General features: G+C 39.4%; 1 protein-coding gene across 3 annotated transcripts in view; it reads left to right on the forward strand.

Annotated features, from left to right (window-relative positions):
* Positions 1-25,075, forward strand: part of CHRDL1 (chordin like 1) — a 120,423-nt gene that overhangs the window by 91,134 nt on the left and 4,214 nt on the right. For all 3 annotated transcript variants that reach the window (XM_087813679.1, XM_016198234.2, XM_016198239.2), the window contains 4 exons: positions 4,533-4,600; positions 12,346-12,514; positions 16,216-16,425; positions 22,992-23,159. In XM_087813679.1, coding sequence (XP_087669805.1) covers positions 4,533-4,600; positions 12,346-12,514; positions 16,216-16,425; positions 22,992-23,159 — 615 coding nt within the window. The remainder of the gene's footprint in view (positions 1-4,532; positions 4,601-12,345; positions 12,515-16,215; positions 16,426-22,991; positions 23,160-25,075) is intronic.

Below are 25,075 nucleotides of genomic sequence, written 5' to 3' on the forward strand. Positions count from 1 at the left end.
TAAGTGAAGTAAGCCAGTTAGAGAAAGACAAATACCACATGATCTGACTTATATATGAAATCTAATTAACAAAATAAAGTGATGAACAAAATAGGTCCAGAGGTATGAATGCATGGACCAGAATAACAGACCTTAGTGGAGGTGGGTAGGGGACAGGAAGAGATTAACCAAAAACCATATATGCGTATATGCATAACCCATGGACACAGGCAATAGCATGGGGAAGGCCTGAGGTGGGGAGAACGTTGGGTAGAAGGGGGGCTAAAAGGGACAAAATGTGAGATCTCTGTAATACTGTCAACAACAATAAATAAATAAATAAATAAATAAATAAATAAATAAATAAATAAATAGATAAATAAATAAATAAATAAATTTTTGTTAAAGAAAAGACTGTTTAAAAGCCCTTTAAGACTGTGAGGTCTAAATGAAATAAATTGAACTTCTCAGAAGGCCATGCTGAGTAAACATTTTATGTCGATATCAATAATTAAGTCTACATTTTAAAAGGGCATTCGATGAGGAGAGCCTTTTTATCCTTTTTCCTTTGTAATTTGTTCTCCTTTGTATACTTAGATTAGGCCTGAAACCACATCCTATAGCTTTTACATATTGTTTTGCCATTTGCCTGTGAAACTTGTCTGGTTTCAAGTCTTCTCTCTAGACCCATATTTTTATTTTGCTCAGAACATAGCTTAGAGCCACCACAGCCAGCTAAAATGGAACAAGTATATCCATATTTACCCCCACTCAGTCACTGTCAAGGGCAGTGCCATTTCCCAGCTCTACAGATTTGCAACCTGGAATAATTGTATACTCTTTTCTCCTACATTAGCAAATCTTACATTGGGGTATTTTCATTTTCTTTTCAACTGTAGTAGTCTGTTTTACCCCTTCTTTTCCATTATTTTATATATTCTCACAACCTATCACATTATTACAACAGCCTCTTGGTTGGCCTCTCAGATTCCAGTAGCTTCTTAACTAGTCAACACTCCATTGCCAGGATACACTTCCACAAATAACTTTTTTTTACCATAAGAACCTCTACATAAAAATTGGTAACAGGATCAAATGTGAAGTCTTCAGCCTCTTTTTTGAAGTTCGTGCAGCAATTTTTGACTACCTATATTTACCTCAACACCTGTCCTCCTCCTTTCCTCCCTCCTTCTCTCTCTCCCTCCACTTTCATCCTCTCTCTCCCTGTTTCTCTTTCCACCAGCCCCATTTCTCTGGTTTCACATTAGAAGTTTCCATTCAAGCCACACCTTGCTTGCTGTCACCAGTTTGTGACTTGCTATTTCAAAGCTCTGGTCCTTTGCAAATGCCATTTCTTTAGGTTGAGATAACCTCTGCCCACATCACTGACTTAAAAATTCTTTAGGGAAGCTTTTCATGATTGCATCTAACTACTCATTTCACTTATTCAATATTTCTTAAGCACATACATTCAATTTGTATATCCAGTTCTTACCCTGTGTGTGTGTTTTAGGCTATTTCCTATATTGATTTCCTGTCACCTCCAAACAGATTGTTTGAGGTATATTGAGGGCAAGGGCCCAGCCTGATTTCTGTCCTCCTACTGCCTTTTTATGAGGCTTTCCACCCAAGAAGCTTTCAGTGCACGTTAACTGACATTTGGGCATTATTTTCTAGACATAAACAAAGGTGAAGTCATCGTCACTGTTACAGGGTCAGTCAGGGTTTCCACATAGTTTGCATGTAGTCTTTGTCTACCATCTTTATTCAGATGTGTAATATACTATTGGCCAACCACTCAATTCTGTATTTGTGACTACAGTTCAATTCAGTACATAAACTGAGCACCTGATGGATACCCAGGAAAATGTTAAGTGTCCAGCCCAGTTATTCTCAAATTCTTGAACACATCACAACCCTCAGGAGGGCTTGTCAAAAACCAGATCACTGACCTCTCACCCCAAAATTTCTTTCTTTTTTTTTTTTTTTTTTAATATATCTTTATTGATTTCAGAGACAGGGAAGGAGAGGGAGAGAGAGAGAAACATCAATGATGAGAGTCATTGATTGGCTGCATCCTGCACCCCCCCTACTGGGGATCGAGCCTGCAACCCGGGCATGTCCCCTGACAGGCAATCGAACCCTGATTGCCTGGATCCCAGGTCGACGCTCAACGGCTGAACCACGACCTGCCGGGCTCACCCCAAAATTTCTGACATTTTAGTTCTGGGGCGGGTTCCGGAATTTTGCATTTTTAACAAGTTCCCAGGTAATGCTGATGCTGCTGATCCAGATACCACACTTGGAGAACTAGTAGTGATCTAGGCAGTACAGAAGGAGGTCTAGGACATGGTCTTTGATTTCAAAGAATTTGCAGTCTTTTCAGGGTGACAAGCCAGGCTCAGGAAACATTTTACAGCAAAAAATATTGTAAAATGTTTTACTATTTATTTATTCAAGAAATATTGAATGAGTACTATGTGCCCAGCACTGTTCTAAGTACTGGGGTTACATCAGTGAACATGATAAACAGAAATCCTTGTTCTCATTTGAGGCTTAAGTTCATAGGGTGATTCTAGTGGGAGAAACCAGACAATAGATAAAACACATAAAATTTAAGATAATTTAAATGCTAAGAAGTAAAAGCAAAGAAAGGGGATAAGAAATATCAGAGGGGTTTGAAATGTTAGGTGGTCAGAGAAGGCTTTTTAATTCTATCACTTGACAAGTACTTATTGAGTGAAACTATGTGTCAGACATCATTATAGATGATGATGATACAGCCATAAATAACACAAATAATAAACCTTGACCTTATGTAACGGACACACTTATTTGAAAGCCAGGAAATCTGGGGTTTTGGTACTAACTCTCATGAACTCATTATGTGACTGTGAGTGACTGATACTTCCCCTCTTTGAGCCTTGGTTTCTCCATCTGTTAAATGAAGCAGTTGGACAAAGTTATGCTTGAACTCCTATAGATCTCTCAGGATACAAGATGCTAACTCATTTAGGCAATTGGAAATATGTAATGGTGCTTGAAGAAGACTTCATAGAGGAAGAAAAGCTTAATGCTTTTCATAGGCATAAGGGAACAAAGGGGTTTTGAGGTCGGAGGAAAATTTTAAAAGAATAACATGAGCAAAAGCATGGAAGAAAGAATGGGAGCCATATGTTCAATGTAAAGCAAGCAGGTCAAAGAGATCCCATTGTAGTGTAGCTGAGAGAGTTGGGTGGGAGTTAAGTGCTCAATAAAGATGAGGTCGTGGCTAATTATAGAGCTTCTTGGATAGGAACCCACTGAGGGTTTTGATCAGGGAATGTTACAATTATATAGTCAAAGTGGTGTTTTAAGAAGGTTAACATAGCAACCAGAGTTAAACATTCAAAATGCATAATTTTTTCCCATAAGATGATCTCTGAATCATGAAGAATTAAAGTCATAACTTGTTATACATCACTGATCATAGTATTGCTATCAAATGGATTCTGAGGTCTTTTTCAAGCCCTAAAAGCCAATGATATTACATAATTTTCCCTAAGAGTATACTACCGTATGCTTGAACCAGAAACATGTTACTATTTAGACTTAAGATTTGAAAGCTTGGGGGATGAATTAAAATAGAAAATTCTTAATGTTTATACTCATTTGTATTTCTTGTTATCCCATGAAATATATGGTTGAATTGTTATTGGGTTTATCCTCAGCCAGATATATAGATAGATAAATCTGTATCTATCTAGCTCTAGCTCTATTTCTACACACACACACACACACACACACACACACACACACACACACAGAGTACTCAGAGTGGTGTAAACATCTCTAAGACCAAGCTTTTCCCATTTGATTGTTTGGTCATAGGTAACACAGGTAATATTCTTGGGAGTTATCTTCTAGCATTTTATCTTTAACCAGCTGAGGAATATCCATATCTGTTGTATGTTTGTTGCTCTCCAGGCTGAAAGTAGAATCTTCTTCCTAAAGGCAATTATGCTGGAAGACAGCAGTACTAGGGGTTAGCTGTTCAAAGAGTGAATATAAAGGGTTAGAGAAAGGTATCTCAAAGATATATAAATGCTCCAAACTTACCTTAACTTTCAGATCATATCATAACCTCTCAGAGATACAATGGTGAATTTAACAAATCACGATAGACCAAATACTCAAAGCTCTCATTTTATTAAGGGTAGTTTAAACACAAGTTAAATATGACCTGCAAAATACTTAACTGTCACTGTAATAAGATAAGCAAAAGTGACAATTATGGTCATATTAAAATGGAAAGTGATTATTATCACTTTTATTTTCAAATCCTGGGTAATAATGCTTCATGGTCTATTTTGGAAAGTGGTAACTTCAGAGTTGTTTTGACAAAAGTGGCACACCCAGAGAGAAATTTTTTAGTGTTGCTTTTTGAAGAACAGCTAAAAAGTCTGAAGAATTTTGGGATCAGAGAAGCAAAAATGTTACTGGGTCACAAGGGTGATATTTTTCCCTTCTATGTATGCATGATTCTTTTTTTTTTATTTCTTTTTAATAAACAGGGGAGGGAGAATTGTCGTGGGAACATTCTGATGGCGATATCATCCGGCAACCTGCCAACAGAGAAGCAGTAAGTGTGAATAGCTCAACTAATTCAACACTTCACAGCATCAGGCCAAACTTTCCTCGCTCCATGGCTACTCTCCCAGCAACTCCATAAAAGGACCTATTTCTAACACCATTTTTCTTTCCTTTCCTCAAAAATTTAAATGGCATCATCACCAACCTGTAACCATTTAAGTGTACTCCATAATTGGTAACCAGTGCCAGGACATGAATGCAAAGAAATCGCAGCCTCAGCCCTTGGGGGCCCTTCATCTAGATTAGAAGTTGGTTTCCTTTCAGGATGACTTGTCAAATGTTTGTCTTCTGTAAGGAAGGCAGGTCACTACTCCTATCCTCAACAGTGAGGACGTTCTGTGGATTGTAAAGTAGGCTAGCCTGATCTTTTGGCAGAGGTACTCTGTACATGCCCACATAAAATCCCCCTAAGCCTTAAGCTCTCACTTAGACCCCTGGAAGAGAGGAAAGATAGCAAGCTAGATTCTCCCTTCTCATCCTGAGACATCTCATTTCTGTTCTTGGCACTAATCTCAGAATAAGCTTTACAAGTAGGCATCTCTTTACGTATAGTAATAGCATCTCTTGTTCCTTTATATTTTTAGGTAATTAACAAAATAAAATCTCTCTCTAAAATTATATATATTTAAGTACAGCAACACTTCAAACTTCTTAAAATCTTAAAAGAATTTGTTCTAGTTCAAAGAACTTATCATATTAAAAGTCTTATAAATGTGTACAAAATGTACAAAGGCATTCATTGTGCATAAATGGGTGTACATCACACCTTTGTACAAAAAAGTGTACAGGGGCATTCAATGCAGCATTATTTTCATAAGAGCAAAACAAATAGAGACACCCTAAGTGTCTATTAATAAAGTCAGGGTGAAACACCATCTCTATGGACCCTTTGTAGGAGTTAATAAGAATACAGTACATACATAAGAAATGTAGTAAAGTGGAGTGATGTCAAAGATACATTATGGAAACAAAATGAGATGTTGGATGCAATTTATACTGTCATATATTTATGTAAAATTATGTTTGTGCATGTATGTAAATGAATATGAAAAGATCTGGAAGGTCACATACCAACATGTTGGAGTGATAATCTCAGAGGAGGTAGAACTGGGCAGGAGGATAGGTCGACTTTGACTTCTTACTTTATATTTTTTATGGTATTTGATGTTTTACAATGAGTATGAATTAGTTTTTTAATAAATAACATTTAAAAGACTTTCTAAAACCCTAGGGATTAGTTCTCAACATGCCTTGAATACAAGGTAAGAGTCTAGGGAATGATAAGGCAGACCTATAGTGAGGGTGTGAGTAAAGTGTTGGTTGGAGACATAGTAAAATGGCCAGTACAAACATAACAGTGCTGCTTAGGCTATGCTTCCCAGTCATCACTTGTGCCCCTTGTTATTTACATGCCCCCAGCTTGCCAACACCCTCAGCCCCCATTTTCTGTGTTGTGAATTTTCTCTTTTTCTCAGCCCCAAGTTTTGGTTGTAGTACAACATTGAAAGTGCCTGAATTAGTGACTGTCAACCAAATTTAGGTTGCAATCACTTTGAGCTGTGTGCCTTAATCTGAGTGCCTTAGCTCCCAACGCTAAACTCTGTGGCCACCTCAGCAGTCTTACTGATAAGGCCATTAATTAGCCTTTCTTCTTGACTTCGTCTTATGTTGTCCCCAACTCCATCCTTTGTCTTTCAGCCTCATTGTTCTTCCTAAACTGCTGGTGATAGGCCTGGACTTAATCCAGCACCTCCTGTAGCAAAGGAGATCAGGTACAGAATGCAGGGCCTTGAAATAGTTATTGATTTTCAAAGGAGTTCAACACGTAACTCTAAAAATAACATTTGGGCCTGGTAGACCAAAATGTCCGGATAGCTCCACTTTATTATAAATAAATATTTTCCTTTGTTCTAAAAGATACAGATATTGGGGATATTATTTGAATAATAAATAGCATCTGTAATAATGGAAAAGTATGTACGTGGCACATAGTAGGCACCCAATAAATACCTGTTAATTGAATGGATGTGAAAGATGGAGTGAATGTATGTGTGTTTGTGAGTTGGGGTGGAGGGGAACTTTTTTTAATCCTCACCCAAGAATATGTTTATTGATTTGAGAGAGAGAGATGTGAGAGAGGAGCATCAATTGGTTGCCTCCCATACATGCCCAGATAGGGATTGAACCCACAACCTAGGTATGTGCCCTGACCAAGAATTGAACAGGCAACCTTTTGGTGTACAGGATGATGTTCCAACCAACTGAGCCACCGGCCAGGACCAGAGGGGAACTTTTTATTAATATTGATGCACAGAAATTTGTCCCAAATCAGAGAGAAATTCTTCAAACTTGTTTGTTCTTTACCAGTCAAAAATTATAAGTTAAGAGAATCCCCTCTGAATATCCTTTGCAGCTCCACTTTCTGCAAAAGGCAACCTTAACAATACATTTCCAATTGATTAGATTATTCCTTTAGTAGACTGTCCCATTTAGAGGAAACCCTCAAAACCTCAGTTCACAAGGTTTTACGAAGTGCACAAGAAAAAGAGCCAGTGGTTCAATTATGATTCCTTTGTAAAAGCCTGAAACCGTTTGTGTTTGATTTCTCAATCATAATTTCACATGAATAGGTCCTAGTACCATCGGGGGGAATGTATGTGTATGGTGGGGGCAGTAAGTGCAGGGCGAAAAGTCAAAACATGAAAGCAAACATAATTTTGTTTTGGAGAACAGCCAAACACTGATTTGCCCCAAATATATTACTCATAGATTTACTATTAAAAAAGTGAAAGAGTTTGGTATAGAAACAATATAAAACAAGGTAAAAATCCATTTCTCATTCACATTGTCAGAACAATGGTATGGGAAGGAAACTGGTGTAAGTGTCTCCCAGACAAGAATAGTCCTGGTTACCAACGATGGAGATATAATGTGTGCATTAGAATACTTTCTGAAGGCATTTTAAAATTAAACTTTTTATTTTTCCATAACTCTAGATTAATTTGTAAGAGATAATACAAAGAGATTATGCGTGCCCTTTACCCAGTTTCCCCTAATGGTAACATCTTGTAAAACTCTAGTACAGGATCATTACCATAAAGGCATTTTCCCTTTTTGAACTCTTAGAAATTTTGTGTCTCCACCAATAAATCCCTGTATCTTAGACCTTAGAACAAGTAAGGTAGAAATTCCTGGGGATCTGTTACATTGGTGGGGATTTTCCAACACCAGGAAAGAACTGTGGCCCTGGCCTTGTGGCTCAGTTGGTTGGAGTGCCATCCCATACACCAAAAGGTTGTGGGTTCAATTCCTGGTCAGAGCACATACCTAGATTGCGGGTTTGAACCCTGTTTGGGACATGTACAAGAGGCAACCGATCAATGTTTCACTCTCATATTGATGTCTCTCTCTCTCTCTCTCTCCCTCCCTCCCTCTTCCTCTCTAGTCTAAACATATCCTCAGGTGAGGAATAAAAAAAGAACTGTGTAAGAGCCACCTCAAAAGCCTGAAATATTTATCAGTGCTTCAACTCAGTAAATCAAATATTGAGCAGAATACAACAAAGTATAGCTAACGTAAAACCAATACAAAACAATATTGAAGGTAAACTGTAATAGAAGATTCTTTTATAATTAAAAATGGTTTTAAGAAAGCATAGCTATATGGTCATTTCTACCTAACTAGTTTTTTATTTTTTTATTGAGTTAACATTGCTAAATATTATATAAATTTCAGGTGTACAACATTATAATTTAATACCTGTATGCATTATAGCATGCTCACAACTAAAAGTCTAGTTTCTATCCATTACCATATATTAGACCCCCATTACCCATTTTTTCCTCCCCCCACTCGCATTCTACTCTGGTAATCACCATTTTGTTGTCTGTACGACTGTTTTTCTTTTGTCTTGTTTGTTTGCTACTGTTTTGGTTTTTTCCCACATATGAATGAAATCATTTGGTTTTTGTCCATTCTGACTTGCTCTCTTAAGCAGCTTGCTCATAGTTGGTTTTTAAGATAAGTTTCAATTTCACTTACAACTCCAAGGCAGTTAATGCCTTTTTCTCCTTTGCTATAAGTTACAAGATCAGAATGGCTCCTGGTAAGTCTCTTTCATTTGTTTAGGGCAACAACTGTAAAATAACCATTACTCTCAAATCAAAATCACACATCACCACCCCACTCTTGGCCTAAAACAGAAGATCCTTTATGTCAGTGATTCTCAAACTTGGCTTCAAATTAGAGTCCCCTGAGGGGTATATAAAAGTCCTGATGCCTAAGTCTTACCCCAGACCAATTCCATCAGACTCCCTGGGGGTGGGACTCAGGCATCAGTAAGTTTATAGCTCTCCAGGTGCAGCCAAAGTGGAAACCAGTGGCATGTGTGCCTGTGAACACTGTAGCAGACTTCTATATTGGAAATAACTTTTCTTCAGACCAGCTTTTAACCAAATATTTGTGGAACACTGAGCTTGACTAGACGTTCTCTCTCCCACCTTCTCCTCCTCTTCTTCGTCTTTCTCTTCCTGAACTTCTTCCTTTCTCCTTCCCCTCACTCCCACTCTCTGGCCAGCTACTAAATGGCAGCCTTCATTGTCACCACCCTGAATAAAACTCCTCTACTCCCTGACCTCAGTTTCTCTGTCTGTAAAATAAGACTTACATAAGATGAGGTTCTGGGGGGCTGACTGGTGTATGAACAAAATCTGTAGGTTTTTTTACTTTTGTTTTGTCTTGTATCATTTTTCTAGCCTTATCATATGTCTAGGGTCTAAGTCCCTGGTACTAAAGAATGGCTTTTTATTTTGTGCTCACCCTCATGAATCAGACAACTTCTTGCACTTGCAGCTTATCCTGGGTAAAAGATCTTTCCTCTCAAATTCTAGTCCTGTCAGACTCCATCCTTTTATCGGTAAGACACTCAGAATCCAAATGGTCTTCTCTGTGTTCCTTTGGCAAAATGTTGCCAAACTCCAAAAAGGACAGAACAATCTGTAATGGCCTTTGTGAAATGTGATTATGGCAGAAAAAGACGTCTGAGCCATTGTAGGGATGAAAAATATTTGCACTAAGAATCCCATCTGTGCCCATGATAATAAATGGATGCAAATTCTTATTTATGTGCATTTTATAGCAATGCTCCAGGATTGGCTCTTCTTAGATAGAGGGAATAATGTTCTCTTTCTCTTACTCTAGCTCCTGTTCACTCCCGCTTCTCCCATCAAAGTTTCCCCTCCAAGAGAGTGATGATAATTCCCAAATCTAAATTTGCAGGATGTGTGCCTATGGAACATAACTGTATTAAATGTTTTATGGGATGGCGGAGTCATGGGACCCTATAACTACCTTATCAAAGTTTCCAGCTATTTCTATCACTGAATATAAGGGTCTTCTTTTTCAATTGTCTGCAAACATTTTTTAATGGGTCTGTTCTCCTTTATACCTAAGAATTGTCTCTAAAACAGTGTTATTTGGATTTAAGCCTTAGGTTCTATTCTTCATTCATTTCATCCTCATCCATCCTCTACCTCAGCTCCTTGGATAGGGGTGGGTAGCAGAATAATGGGCTCATCATGTGTCTTTACCCCCATGCAGAAAGAGCAATGATTGGATTATTTGTGCTACAGGACTCTAAGCCAGGGGTTGGGGAATATTTTTTTCTGCCAAGGGCCATTTGGATATTTATAACATCTTTCACTGGCCATGCAAAATTATCAACTCAAAAATTAGCTATGAAAAAAGCTCCTAGATTTAATGAATTTCAAGTCCCTCCTGCAGTTGCCTTGGCAGGGCCAGACAAAATGATTTAGTGGGTTGGACATTCCCCACCCTTGCTCTAAGCTTTCATTGATTCATTCAAGTTTTTTATGAGCAACTTCTAGATGCTAGACACTATTTTAGGCATGGAAGATATAGCAGTGAAAAAAACGAAGTCCTCACCTCTGCAAAGCTGAATTCTAGCACTGGCATTCACTGCCAATTCTTCTATCTATAAAATGTCTACAGTATCTATGCACTGATCTATGGTCTTATGCCTTTACCTATGTTTAGTCTCAGTACATTTATCTGGACTGTACTTGACTCCCAACTCTTCCTATCTACTTCACCTTATGCATTCTCAGGGTTCAGTGCTTGGAAACACAGTTTTGATTATTACTCTGCTTTTATTTTATATTTTAAAATTTATCTTTATTGTTGAAAATATTACAGATGTCCCCTTTTCCGGTCCATTGATCCCCTCCACCTGCATCCACCCTAGCCCCAAGTTTTCCCCATACTATTGCCTGTGTTCATGGGTTATGCATTTATGCACATAAGTTCTTTGATTAATCTCTCCCCACCCACTCTCCCACCCCCACCTTCCTTCTGAGATTCCTCAGTCTGTTCCATGTTTCTATGTCTCTGGATCTATTTTGTTCATCAGTTTATTTTGTTCATCACGTTCCATATATGAGGGAGATCATGTGATACTTGTCTTTCTCTGACTGGCTTATTTCACTTAGCATAATACTCTCCAGTTCCACCCATGCAGTCCCAAAGGGTAAGAGATCCTTCTTTTTTACAGCCTGGGCCAATACAGGGTGGTGCAGCTACTGTGGAAAACAGTATGGAATTTCTTCAGAAAATTAAATTTGCAACTGCCATTTGACCCTCTGATCCCACTTCTAGGAATATATCCTAAGAAACCTGAAACACCAATCAGAAAGAATATATGCACTCCTGTGTTTATCTCAGCATTATTTATAATAGCCAAGATTTGGAAACAGCCCAAGTGCCCATCAGTAGATGAGTGGATAAAAAAGCTGTGGGACATTTACACCATGAAATACTATGCAGCTGTATTACTCTGCTTTTAAAAACATCCCTCAAAGGCTTCCACACCATCACCTCTGTTGCCTACCAAATAAAGTCCTCGCCCCTCAGCCTGTCATTTAAAGTCCACCATGATCTGTTGCCAACCCACTTTCGGAATGTTATCCTTCAACTGTTCCCTTTTATGGACTCTGTGTTCTGTGCTGCACCTTCTCTGCCTGGAATACTCCTCACCAACTCTGCCCCAAAAAAGCCTATCCACCCTTCATGACCCAGCTAACAAAGCCTCCTCAAAAAGAAGCTCTTTTTCTTGCCCTAATCTGCACAGTATTTTATACTTCTCCTGTAGCCTCTGTCACATTCTGCCTTATGTTGAAGGCTGCTACCTTAACTCTTAAACCCAAATGTGAGTGTTTTGGGAGCAGGAAGGACACTTATCCGTTTTGGCTGTTTGCTCCCTCAGGAGTTTGTAGGTGAATCTAGTCCACTCTTTTATAAGAAAAGAGAAAAGCCCTGGCCGGTGTGTCTCAGTTGGTTGGAGCATTGTCCCCTACACCAAAAGTGTGTGTGCTCGATTCCTGGTCAGGACACATACCTAGGTTGCGGGTTCGATCCTCAGTCAGGGTGGGTATGGGAGGCAACCGATTGATGTTTCTCTCTCTCACTTTCTCCCCCTTTCTCTAAAATCAGTAAGCATGTCCTTGGGTGAGGATTTAAAAAAGAGAGAGAGAGAAAAATCTCAGCATGCTTCCAATGCTGCTTTATTTTACGTCCTTATTTTTCTATTGGTGTGGGTAGATGGTTGAGATCAGGGCTTATCACTAAAAAATCATTAAATGTCCTCTAATGTATGTAAAGCTATTTCTGCCTTTTCATTGGTGGATTTGGGGAACTGAATTTGTCCTTGTCATTTTACAGAGACATTCTTACCACCGATCTCACTATGATCCTCCACCAAGCAGACAGGCTGGAGGTCTTCCCCACTTTCCTGGGGCCAGAAGTCACCGGGGAGCTCTTATGGATTCCCAGCAAGCCTCTGGCACCATTGTGCAGATTGTCATCAATAACAAGCACAAACATGGACAAGGTAAGTGGTGTGTTCATTTTGTACCACATACATATCAGGGCTTCGGCAGCCCTGGTCTTTGGAGGGTTCAAGCTGGGAAAGGACCTTTTCTCCCATACATATCATACATTCACATGTGAATCACTCACTATCAAGTCTACAAATCAGGTATGGACAAGTGACTCCAGAGGACACTTAGGATTTCCCTAAATACATCCCAAAGAGCATAGCTAGTATTTCAGGTGTATCTGTCTTTGTTTAGAACAAAAGGGAAGAAAGCAATGAACCTAATGCAGACTCCAACATTTTCTCAGTTGCCCCTGGGGGTTGAATTTTATTTGGGAAAGTTCATTGGATATTTAGCAGAATGAGAGGTTTTTCATTTTCCAGTAGGGGACCCACTATTCAAAGGTATTAAGAGCCAAATGCTTTTGAAGCTCTTCTCCATACATTAGAAATAGCAAGTCTCACACCTCCTTGCACCTCAGAGTCTCTTGGGGCTCTTGTGAAAGATACATTTCCCAGGTCCCGCGCTCAGAAATTCTACTTTATATGAGGAGATTGTCCTTAGGAATGAGTAACCCAGTGAGAAAAATCCAGAAGCCTCCTGGCTTAGGACCAGGAGAACTGATCAGGTTCACACTGACATGCAGCCCACTCAGCCAGCCAGCTGGCTACAGCAGGCACCCATACACATCCAAGGCCCATTCTTTCCTGCACAGAGTTCCCCAGCCTCCACACCCCCAGTAGCAGGGGTGTGGGGGGAGGAGAAATTAAATCAAACAACTGACTGCTTCTTAATTTTTTAGGCATTATGTCAACCAGCTCTTCTGAGCAAGAGCTCAGCTGTTTCCTTTTTTATGAAACCATAAACATGTTTTGTTTCCTTTAAAGGAAAAACAAATCAAAGGCAGTTCTCTGAATGGGTTAAAAGTAATAAATTGTTAAACCAAATGATTGAATTGCATGGGTGAAAAAAAATCTGTTACAAAGAACTCCTATTATAAATCTCAACAAAGCTAGTCAAGCAAAAACTAGTTGATCACATCTGTTACTAGTTAGATATAAATTTCAGATTACAGATAAAAAAAAATTACTTTTGAAACCAAGAGGCTTAAAAGAACTTGCAAAATAAAATTCTTAATTTAAAATGGTGATGCATTAGAAGGATTGGAAATATTTACTACTGATCAGGGTTTTATTTGAAATTTATTATTTTTAAATCCTAAGGCATTCTGATATGAATTTATGAAATGAGGAGGAGTTGGGTAAAGATGCAGTTTGATCCTTAATAATAAATTGCCTCCGATAGATTCCATTTGCTCTGCAAGTATTTCAAAGCCTTAAAAAAGATGTGGGGGCCCGGCCAGTGTGGCTCAGTGGATTGAGCATCATTCCATGCACCAAGAGGTCACCGGTTCAATTCCTGGTCAGGGCACATGCCCGGGTTGGGGGTTCCATCCCCAATAGGGTGCGTGTAGGAGGTAGCCGATCAACTGATTGATGATGTTTCTCTCTCATTGATGTTTCTATCTCTCTATGCTTCTCCCTTCCTCTCTCTCTAAAATCAATAAAAACATACTTAAAGAAAATTTCTTTAAAAAAAAAGTGTGGGGAAATGGATTTTGAACATCCTAAATCCCATAATTTCTATAGGCCTCTTCATTTTCAGGGCAGAAGCTCATCCCTTGATTTTCTCCATGTCCTACAAAGGCCCCAGCTGGTTCATATTTATTCACTGCCCCCCATTGACTTGGTTGCAGCAGTTCTTTCCTGACCTTTCTATTATAGTTCACTGTAAAATCACTTGTCCCCACCCCCAACTCCTAAGGCCCTAGATGGATGCATTCAAAATCATCTTGAGAATTTGTTGTCAGGGAAAAGATTTTGTTTCCTTCTAGAGAATTAACCTCACCCCATTGCATTTCAGAGTATAGGCTCTCATCCAGTCTGAATTGTTTCCTTAGTCCAAACATTTAGGGCAGACGGAACCTAGCTATGTAACACTCGGAGTCCTGCCTGCATTTTTTTTTTTTTTTTTTTTTTTAGTTCTCCTTCTAACTATGTGCTCCTCTGAGATACATGTACTTGATCCCTTGGTAAAGTCTAGGAGAAGTGACCAAACACCACCATTTTGAGCTTGAGTCCAGCCTAAATTTTCTTGAAGCAGACAATATACCCATTTGATTGCATTGTTTAGAAGGGACTGTCACTATCTGGGGAGGAGAGAGAAGAGGTGAAGGCAGGAGAGAAAACAACACATCTTTCCTGTCTTGTCATGTGATTCTATCTATAGCCCTGAGCCTCATGGTTCAGGTATCTTACTGTAATGTTGGGAATTTCTCTGGTTTAGGTTCTTAGGTTCTTGGAAATCTTTACATAGATTGACCTGTTGGAGTGCCTAGTACTCTAGCAGCTCTTGCAAAGGACAAGAAAAGGCAACCAACATCATCCATATTTTCTAATGTGAACCAGTGGACTTGATGAGAAAGAAATAGCCCAATGATTCATTCTTCTGAGGCTACTGTCTTGCAGCCAAATCAGTCAATTCCTAGAAACGCCCCAAGTGGGGCTATTTCTCCCACCCTAGCTCCACCTTAAGCGATACAACCCACCCTAGAGATGCTGTTGATTGGGATGTCGACAGGTCTCCCTGGGTATGATGAGGTGATGGTAAAAATGAGAAACACGTTCAGTCCCAGTTATGGCTTGAAATCTCCAAAATGTCTCAATATTTTCAAAAAGAGAGATAACTCATTCTCAGACCTCCCCATTCACAGCCCTATGCAGTTCTTATCCTGGATCCTAGCTCCATGTCTTATAGTAGGAGCTGGATATGTGTTGGTTGAAGGATGCTCCTGTGACCGTTTCCCTTCATAGGCCCCTCAGCCTGCAGACCAGATGCTTGCTCTTACAAGGCCCGTCAGAAAACATGGGGCCAGTGACTTCACTTCCCACTCAACAAATGTGAGGCCACCAAAGGATATCTCTAGCTCTGGCAGTGATTTGCTCCAGCTTAATCTCTACAGCCACTACAAGGTGAGGGACAGAGGACACTGCCTAAAGATTATAGGCAAATATGGCTACCTTTCACCACTTTCCTGGTTGGTGTGGATCCTTTCACTCCCAGTCTTGTCTTAGCACCTTCCTTCCTAGGCCAGCACCATTATGCTCCATACCCATTTGTGTTGATGGATCAGATTGTCACGGTATTTGATATTCTGAATGGATTTGCTTCGGAATCTGGGGGGAAAAAATTGACGCATTGGAAAGAGCAGTAGTTTTTGCATCTAGCCTCCCTGGGTGGTAAATCTCTCTGGGAAATTTTCATGCCAAAAAGCACATGCACTTGGGCCATATGAATTATCTATGGAACTGCAGCCTTTAAAACTACATTCTACTAGAGGCTCCTTATCAGATACCCAGGACAGATAGAACTTTGCTTTCATATATTCCTGCACTTTAAAAATATTTACTTATTGACTGCCAGGTACTTGTGAGCACCCAAGGCTACTGCTGAAGAAAATGAATGGTTCCTGATGGTAGAACAAGGCCCAAGCTGTATTTTTTGCTAGAAGAGACTTCCCTGTAAATGTATCTCCATGGCCATGTAAAAAATTAAAGATGCTTGATGTCTTAAGGGGTTCAGGGCTTGGGTTCTGAGCACAGGGGCACATTTCATCTCCCTAGCCTTTAATTTCCAGTATTGTGTTCTCTTCCAGTGTGTGTTTCCAATGGAAAGACCTATTCTCATGGCGAATCCTGGCACCCTAACCTCCGGGCATTTGGCATTGTGGAGTGTGTGCTGTGTACTTGTAATGTCACCAAACAAGAGTGTAAGAAAATTCACTGCCCCAACCGATACCCATGCAAGTACCCTCAAAAAATAGATGGAAAGTGCTGCAAGGTGTGTCCAGGTAAAAAGGCAAAAGGTGCGTTGGTTGGAAGCCCTGCCTTTGGTTGACTGAGATCTCCACATAGTCATTCTCAATGTTCTGTGAGCATCAGAAACATAGACAACCTGCCATATCATTGTAATGATAATCGTTCTACTAATAATAAACTGCATTCTCTCCTCTCTTGAAAGACTGGTAAGACAGTTGCTTGGAAGAAATGCCCTACTAAGAATTAGACTGAGGATTTGTTTGTGTCAACCATACCTTTGACTCCATGTAGCCCTAAGTGCCAAACTTTAGCCTTGGTTTTATAAATAGTAGAGAAATTAGGTTATGATGATGATTAGGAAGAACATAGCAGCTTTCATTTATATTACTGTTTAACTCATCAAAGCATAATCACATCCAATACTCTTTTGAGATAGGATGAGAGACAGGTGAGGTATAGTGGAAGGAGAGTGGGTTTTGGTTCTAATCTAAGTTGCTGTGCAACCTTGGAAATGTGCCCTATCTGCTCTGGGCCTTGAGAGCTTCACCTGTACAATAAAAAGCTTAGAACAGTTGTCCTCTAAGCCCCCTTCCAAGACTAAAATCCTATCACGATATTATTATTTCTCTGTTAAAGGTAAGAGAGGTGTATAAGTAGTGACTTACCCAGAGTCACACAAATAGATAATAAAACCAAGGCATAGAAGCCAGGTCACCTACAGCCCATTGTCTTTTCCAGGCCAGTAGAAAATGTAAACTAATAAAAAATGGCAAATTAATTCTTTAAATAGTGGTTTTAACACATGAGCTAGTTAAAAATATAGTTTGTAGTATTGGGGTTCACAGAGTATGGGATTGCTAATCAAGTACTCTAGCCCTTGCTCTGCCACTGGTTTCCTGTTTGACCTAGAACAAGTCACTTCACCTTTCTGAGCTTCAGTTTTCTTCTCTACAAAATAAGAGGGTTAAAATAGATTATTTCTTGGGGTCCTTCTAGCTTCAACATTCTAAGAGTGAATGAATTAATTACTTCCAAGGACATTAATTTATCATTTCTTATGCTTACATGCAAAGCATTTTTGTAAACACAGTTGAAAAAAACACACAAACATTTTAAAATGTAAACAGAGAGCTAAATTATTTATTCCTTCAATTTAGGGAATACCTCATTAGTATCAAGTGACTATGACCTTATTCAATGTATATTTTTTGAGCATCATCATGTAGGCCAGTGGTTCCACAGTTTGTCTACACATTGGAGTGGTCTGGAGAGCTTCTAAAAATACCTGTGTCCCATCCTTAGAGATCATGATTTAATTGATATGAGGTGCGGCCTGTACTTTGAAATTTTAAAAATGTCCCCAGATGATATTAATTTGCAGACAAGTTTGGGAACCCTTGCTCTAGGCCCAGGGTGATTTATGGTCTTGCTACTCAAAGTGTTATTTGTGGACCAGCAACATCTGAAACCTAGTTAGAAATGCAAATTCTCAGGTTCTGCCCCAGGCCAACTGCGTCATAATCTGCATTTCAGTAGGATCCTCAGTTGATTCAGTGCACATTTAAGTTTGAAAAGCATTTATTAATGTTACAAACAAAACCTTTCTTAATGTAATGACCCTCATCTTCCAGAGTAAATGGGCAGGGTGTGGGTAGGAAGAACAGGAGCTATCTGATCTGGAGTAGAGAATCGGGCCATTAAAAATGGTGGGGAAATGTATTCATTAAGGGTTGGGAGAAAGCACATTCTGATCTTGATATGGACCTGGGGGCCACCCAGTCATGATGGCCTATGATCTTCCAAGTCTGTGATCTCACTGGATCCTTAAACATTTTAGTGTTACGAGTAAGTCCACTAACACAATTTTCTCTTTGGTCAAGGGTCTAATGCCTGTAATATAAGTAATACAACATGATAATTTCAGATTAAAATAATAGCTACCTAAACTACCCCAGGTAAGATAAATCCTCCCATTATATAACATTACAATTTGAACCTCAGATCTTGAGACCAAATCCCATTTCATTGGGTGCTTAAGATTTTATTGATGCAGGTGATTCAAATAAGATGTTAACGAATCAAAAAGGTGTGAGAAGCCCAGCCAGGCGTGACTCAGCGGTTGAGTGTTGGCTTAGGATCTAGGAGATCCCGGTTCGATTCCTGGTCAGGGCATATGCCTGGGTTGCAGGCTTGATCCCTAATTGTGGGCGTGCATGAGGCAGCTGATCAATGACAACTCTCTCATCATTGATTTTCTATCTCTCTCTCCCTCTCCCTTACTCTCTCTGAAATCAATAAAGATATATTTTAAAAAAGAAAAAGGTGTGAGAACAGGACACAGAACAGGCATTGCTTTTAAATAATTGGCCTCTCAGATTGGTAATATTTATTAAAAATTTTACTTTCCATACTCTTTGGCTAAGCAATTTCACTCCTAGGAGTCCTAAGAAAGTAATAACAGACATACACAGATATGCAAACAAGGATTTTTGCTGCAGTGCTTTTAACAATAGTGAAAAACTAAACAATTTGAAAGTCTATGAGGACAGTTAAATAAATTATGGTATATCTGTACTGTGGCATAGTACATAGCAATTAACAAAATAAACTGATGAAGAAAATAGAACCAGAGGCATGGATACATGGAACAGACTGACAAATGTCAGAGGGTCGGGGGTTGGAGGGAACTAGATAAAAGAAGGTGAAGAGATTAGCAAAAGACCACATATGCATAACCCATAGACATGGACAATAGTGTGATGAAGGCCATGGGAGGGGAGCAGGGGATGGGTGGAGGGGGGCAAAGGAGAGGAAAATGAGGGGCATTTATTACAGTGTCAACAATAAAAGAAGAAGTGGTCACAGCAAAATAATAAAACCAAAAAGAATCACTGTAGACCAAGATTTAATGGCACAGAAAGATGTTTGCAATATATTTGTTAAGTACAAAGAGCAAGCTACAAAACAATACATATAATATAATCCCACTTTATGTGTTAAAAAAATAAAATATCTATAATAGACAGACAAATAAGAAAACTGGAAGAGTATATGGCAGAATATTAACAGTGAGTATCTTTAGGTGACCGAATTATGGGTAATTTTTATTTTCTTCTTTTGGTTTATCTGTATTTTCAAAATTTTCAATGTATGTTATGTTTGTAATTAGAAAAAATAATAAAAGATATTATTTTTAAAACTGCTCTCCAAAATTTCAATTGGCAATACACTGAAGGGTCTGATTGACTAAACCTGTTTCTCTGAAAAAGTTGCTTTCCCACTCTACTGAGGTATGTGGAAATAGAGGACTTATTATTTTGTTTGTTTGTTTTGATGTATCTCTGGTTTTATTTTTTTGCATTTTATTGAGTTTATTGGGGTGACACTGGTTAACAAATTATACAGGTTCCAGGTGCACAATTCCACAAGAGATAGAGGACTTACTGAGCAACATGGAAGTGAGAGTGTCTGTCCCATTCTGTGTACCTGTCTCTCAGGGAGCCAGACATTAGTGTCTGCATATTGAATGACTCCTGATAGTCACATTGCCTAACAGGAGTCACGATCCAGAGGTCAGGGCACCAGCTGCAGATATTCAGCAACTTCAGAGCATCAAAGGGAATGCGCTTGTTCATGCATTCCATCTTGAAATACGTATTATGTGCTTCCAGTGTACAAGATACTGTTATAGGCACTGAAAATAGAGAGATGAACAATACAGATAAAGGCTACTTCCTGGCATGTTTCTTACATTCTAATGGGAGAAAAGAAGGCAATCAACACAAACCAATAAGGTAATTTTAGGTTGTGATGAGTACTGTGAAGAAAATATAAGTAGAATCAGGTGGTAGTAAATGGGAGGTGAACATTTTCCAAAGAGTGGCCAGGGAAGCCTTCTCTAAAGAGATATTTGAGTAGAGTTCTGAATAATGTGACAGAGTGAGAAATGGGAATATCATGACATCACCACCTTTTTAGAAAATAACATATGACAGAAGAAAAGGAACAAAGGATTGAGGAGGGTTAAAGATTGATGGAAAAAAAACAGTAAATTCGGGTATTAATGTTGAGAAGGGAAAAGAGACAAAATTCACTGATGATTCAGCCAAAAGTTTTGTTCTAACAAATGATTGCAGGCTCCTTCAATAACAAACTAGGGCCAAAATAAAGGATGTGAGTTTCACCTCACTCTTGCCTTTGCTCTGGTAGAGGCTGCTTTGCCTGGCTTATCAGTGGCCATCTACAGGGTTGTGTAGGACTTCCACTTCCCCTCTCACCCTACTATACCACCCTGATACCAGGAATTCCCATAATTACAATTCCTTTGGGATTACAGCATAAAAAGCCCCTGTTAAGACTTAAAAGTTTCCTGGGCTGGGCTAAAACATCTTCATCAGTCATCACCACTTCCTTAAGGAAATGGTTTCTTAATTTCTTAGTTCTGGGGGGCTCAGGACAGGAGCATTCCCCTAGGAAGTGGGAATGGCCAGAAATGATTTCAAGCATGGCATGCTTCCCTGGAAGGAAGTGAAACTAAGTGAACGTGGAGTGATCAGAAAGCACCTTGAGGTGGAGGCTGTAGAATGAGGATGTTCCCAAGTTAGTAGTTCAAAAGACACACTTTGTTTTACACAACATTTTCAAGTGCCAGCCAACACTGAGTCACTAATGGGTTTTGTTGTTTGTGGATCCCTTCTGGTGAGTGAATTAAGCTCTTGAAGGGGAAGGGATGTTGGTGTAGGATGACTCTTCAGGACACTGGGAGAATATTTATCATATTGTAGGTACTTCCAGTGCCTTCATGGATTTCATATGGCAGTTATAACCATAGCTAGTATTAAGCTGGTGAGCAAAATTTAACAAATGAACTCAGCTCTCATTCTAAAGGTGATAATTATATACATAGGAGTCCCTGTACATTTAGTGATCTCCTCCCCCTTCACCCATTTGAACAGTGCTAGCACACCCCTTAAATACCTAACATATCACCTTTTTTAGACTGGGCCACCAAGGAATTAAATAACTGAAGAGAAAGTCAAGGAGAAAGGAAGCTTGGTTCTAGGATAATCTACAAACTGAGTAATCCAACCTAGAATCATCAAGAAAAGATTTGGTTTTGTTCTTACTGTGCCAATATGGTGGTGGGGGTGGGAAAGTTATCTGGTCAGCAAGAGACATGCAATAGCTCTTTGATTACAACCTCTGGTCTAAATGTGTCTCATTCTAATACCAAATCAATACCAGTGCCAAAAACTAGATGTCAGATTAGTCATATGCATGCTATACCAAGTGAATGGTTGGAAGACACACAAAAAACTGGTCAACTCCCTCAACTATGGATCATTTAAAGTATAAACTAAACTTGGATTTCAGCTTCCAGGAATAAAAGTGATCTTTCTAATTAGGATCATGGATCCAAAGCACTCAACAGTCAATGCTTTTTTTAAAAAAAAAATTCTCACCCAAGGATATGTTTTTTGTTGATTTTAGAGAAAGGAAAGGAGAGGGAGAGAGACATCAATTGGGATCAAACCCACAACCTAGGTATGTGCCCTGACTGGGAATCTAACCCACAACCTTTTGGTGTACAGGACAATGCTCCAACCAACTGAGCCACACCAGTCAGGACAACATTCAACACTTATATCAGATACTTTTACAGATGCTTGCTGCACTTATTCAAAGTTTTCAGGGTGTCCATGGCTTCTCTTTGTTGTTCCTGATCTGAGTATGCACTTTAAATACACAGCTGAAGAAGGTGCTGAGGGGCCAGCAAAGAAACCCTTAACTCACAGATAGCCAACTGAAAACACTTTTCTTGATAGGGTCTAAGGAATGAGGAGGTTGGAGTAGAATGGGGAATATTGGGAGGTGGTATTTTTATTCCTGGAAGCTGAAATCCAAGTTTAGTTTATACTTTAAATGATCCATAGTTGAGGGAGTTGACCAGTTTTTTGTGTGTCTTCCAACCATTCATTTGGTATAGCATGCATATGACTAATCTGACATCTAGTTTTTGGCACTGGTGTTGATTTGGTATTATCATTCCCCTTATAAACAAATCAAAGAGCATTCAGAAATGTCAAGCTAATTTGGATAGATCATTTGGGCAAGTATATGCACATAAATGAGTGTCATAGATGTTTTCTAAGTATAAGTGATGTCAGGGACGTTAACCAAAGCCCTCTTTCAGCCCATTCCCTAGGTCTTTGTTGGTAACACTGAGCTAGACAGACCATGATCCTCACTCAGCATAGAAAATCCTGTCCCCTTAATTGCCTAAGAGATTCATACCTGTTTAAGTTCTTCCTCCTCATGAAGGTCCACTTCTCATGTGGTGGTTGGTGGATCGACTTTAGTTTGTAGGTCAGTGTTATGTCATCCTGTGGACTTAAATGAAAGGTCATGTGCTCCTTTGTGATTTGGTGGCTGTTATAGTGGCAGCCTAAGCTGACACAATGAAATATGGGTGTAACTTCTATCTCTGTAAGAATATTCTTATTGATTGTCCACTTTTGATGAATATAGGTGTTACAAATAATGAGACAAATTCAGAAGTTCACTTCTAGTTTTGGAAAACTGTGACAAAATTATACCTGCTTCTTAATTCTAGAAGAACTTCCAGGCCAAAGCTTTGACAGCAAAGGCTACTTCTGTGGAGAAGAAACGATGCCTGTGTATGAGTCTGTGTTCATGGAGGATGGAGAGACTACCAGAAAAATAGCACTGGAGACAGAGAGACCACCTCAGGTAGAGGTCCATGTTTGGACCATTCGAAAGGGTGAGCAAAACAACATTAATTTTTCTATAGTTTTTTATTGTTTGTCTTGTTTTGTGTTTTGGGTTTTTTTTTGTAAAGGAGCCACAGGGAAGGAAAGGAAGACTCACCTTAATTTTGCTTCAGCCTGTTCCTCCAATTGGGTCAGAAGATTTCCTGATTGCTTAGAAACTAACACATGACTAATATAGTTAATATTATGGCCTTTAACTTGAATCTTGGCCTAGGCTAAAAAGTAAGTATTGACCCTTGGGGTTTGTTGTCTTTCTCACACAAACAAGGCTAGAGAAGTGATTCTCAACCCTGGCTACACATCAGAATCATCTGGGAGAAGTTTTTCTTAAATACCAAATGCCTGGGCCTACCCCCAGAGATTCTGACTAATTGGTTGGGAGTGTGGCCTGGGCTTAAGTGTTTTTTAAAAAGCTACAAAGGTGATTGTAGTGTGTAACCAGGGTTGCAAACTATCAAAATTTAGTCTACCATTCCTTCCAACATGAAGTTCCACAAACATGAAAATCCATTCATTCGGTAAAATGCAAAAGTCTCTTGAATCATGCTGTGTACTCTGGGGTAAGACAAATTTAAAACATCATCCTTTCCCTCAAGATTATAGCCTCACTGGAGGAACAAACCCAGTCATGATGTCCAATTTCTTTTTTGATTATGCGTATTATAGCAAGCCACACTGTGCTCACTGTAATCCTACAACGATTCAAACCATCCCATAGATAAAAGACAAGTGCTGATCTAGTCTGGTCAAGTTTTCTAGGAATACAAATGTAGAGATGAGATTTCAGTTGGAAAATCATGCAAATCTTTTTTCTACTGGCACCTGCATAAGGCTCGAGAGTGCTCAAGCTTTAAGCATGTTCCAGCATCATACAAGGAGGTGGTTTTAAATGTAGCTACATGGCCCCATCCATGAAATGTGACTTCAGTAGCCTTGAGTAGCTTCTAAAGTTTTGAATTTTTAACTAATAGCTGGGTGGTTCTAATGCAGATGGCACTTAGACCATACTTGGAGAAATAACTGCTCTAGTATTTGGGGGGAGGGTTCTCTCCCTTTTCACAACCACCTTTCTTTCTTGAAAGAAAGAGTTCCTACCCCTAAAAAATGTGTTAGAACACACATATGTTTCTCATCCATGTTTATTTTTGCTCTATACATAGGATTGTTGATTTTCAGTCTTCAACTCCCTAGCTCTTCTATAACTGGTCACCTAGGACTAAGCACTGTTCTGTTGGCTTCCTCAGGAGTGGGCCTACTATTCATCATGCAACATCTCACACCCCACAGAACTGTGTGGATGTTTTTCAACTTGCATCTAAATAACCTTGTTCATAGTGCTGGGTAATCAAGGTCTGTGCATGGTGGGCAGAGAAAAACCCAGGCTTCATTCCCATTGCTCCTTGTAGACCTCTTGAGGACTAGTTAAGTGGGCTGGTAACATATTGCTCCTTAACTGCAAGGCAGTTTTCAGTTGTTTATGTTATTTTGATAAAAGCTATTCAGGCAATGTTGAGACTATGCCCCCCCCCCTTATTTTAACTCTTCCCATTTTTATAAGAGAAAGCTAAAGGAGCTGTGAATATTCCCCAAAGGAAAATATGCTTTTTGGTGAGTTCAAGAACAGGAATGGCTTCTCCATTTACACAAACAACCTGTTTGCAATACCACTGCTGGCTCTCACCGCGTAGCCAAGAGGGCATCCCAGTGGTTTGGCAGGGACATTGTCTACCTAGACTTGAAGCAAAGACAGAATTTCTAATACTGCCTCTGGCTGCAGAAGCTCCAACCAGCACCTATGTTTGATTCCATGTAGCTTTCCTTAGGAGGAGGTCCCATGGTCAGCAGCACAATTTCCCTTATCTTCATCCTCTGGAGAACCAGGGGGAGGCCAGTGAGCCCAGGAAAA

The sequence above is a fragment of the Miniopterus natalensis genome, chromosome X (genome assembly GCF_054644295.1).
Source record: "Miniopterus natalensis isolate mMinNat1 chromosome X, mMinNat1.hap1, whole genome shotgun sequence".
Classification (NCBI taxonomy): domain Eukaryota; kingdom Metazoa; phylum Chordata; class Mammalia; order Chiroptera; family Miniopteridae; genus Miniopterus; species Miniopterus natalensis.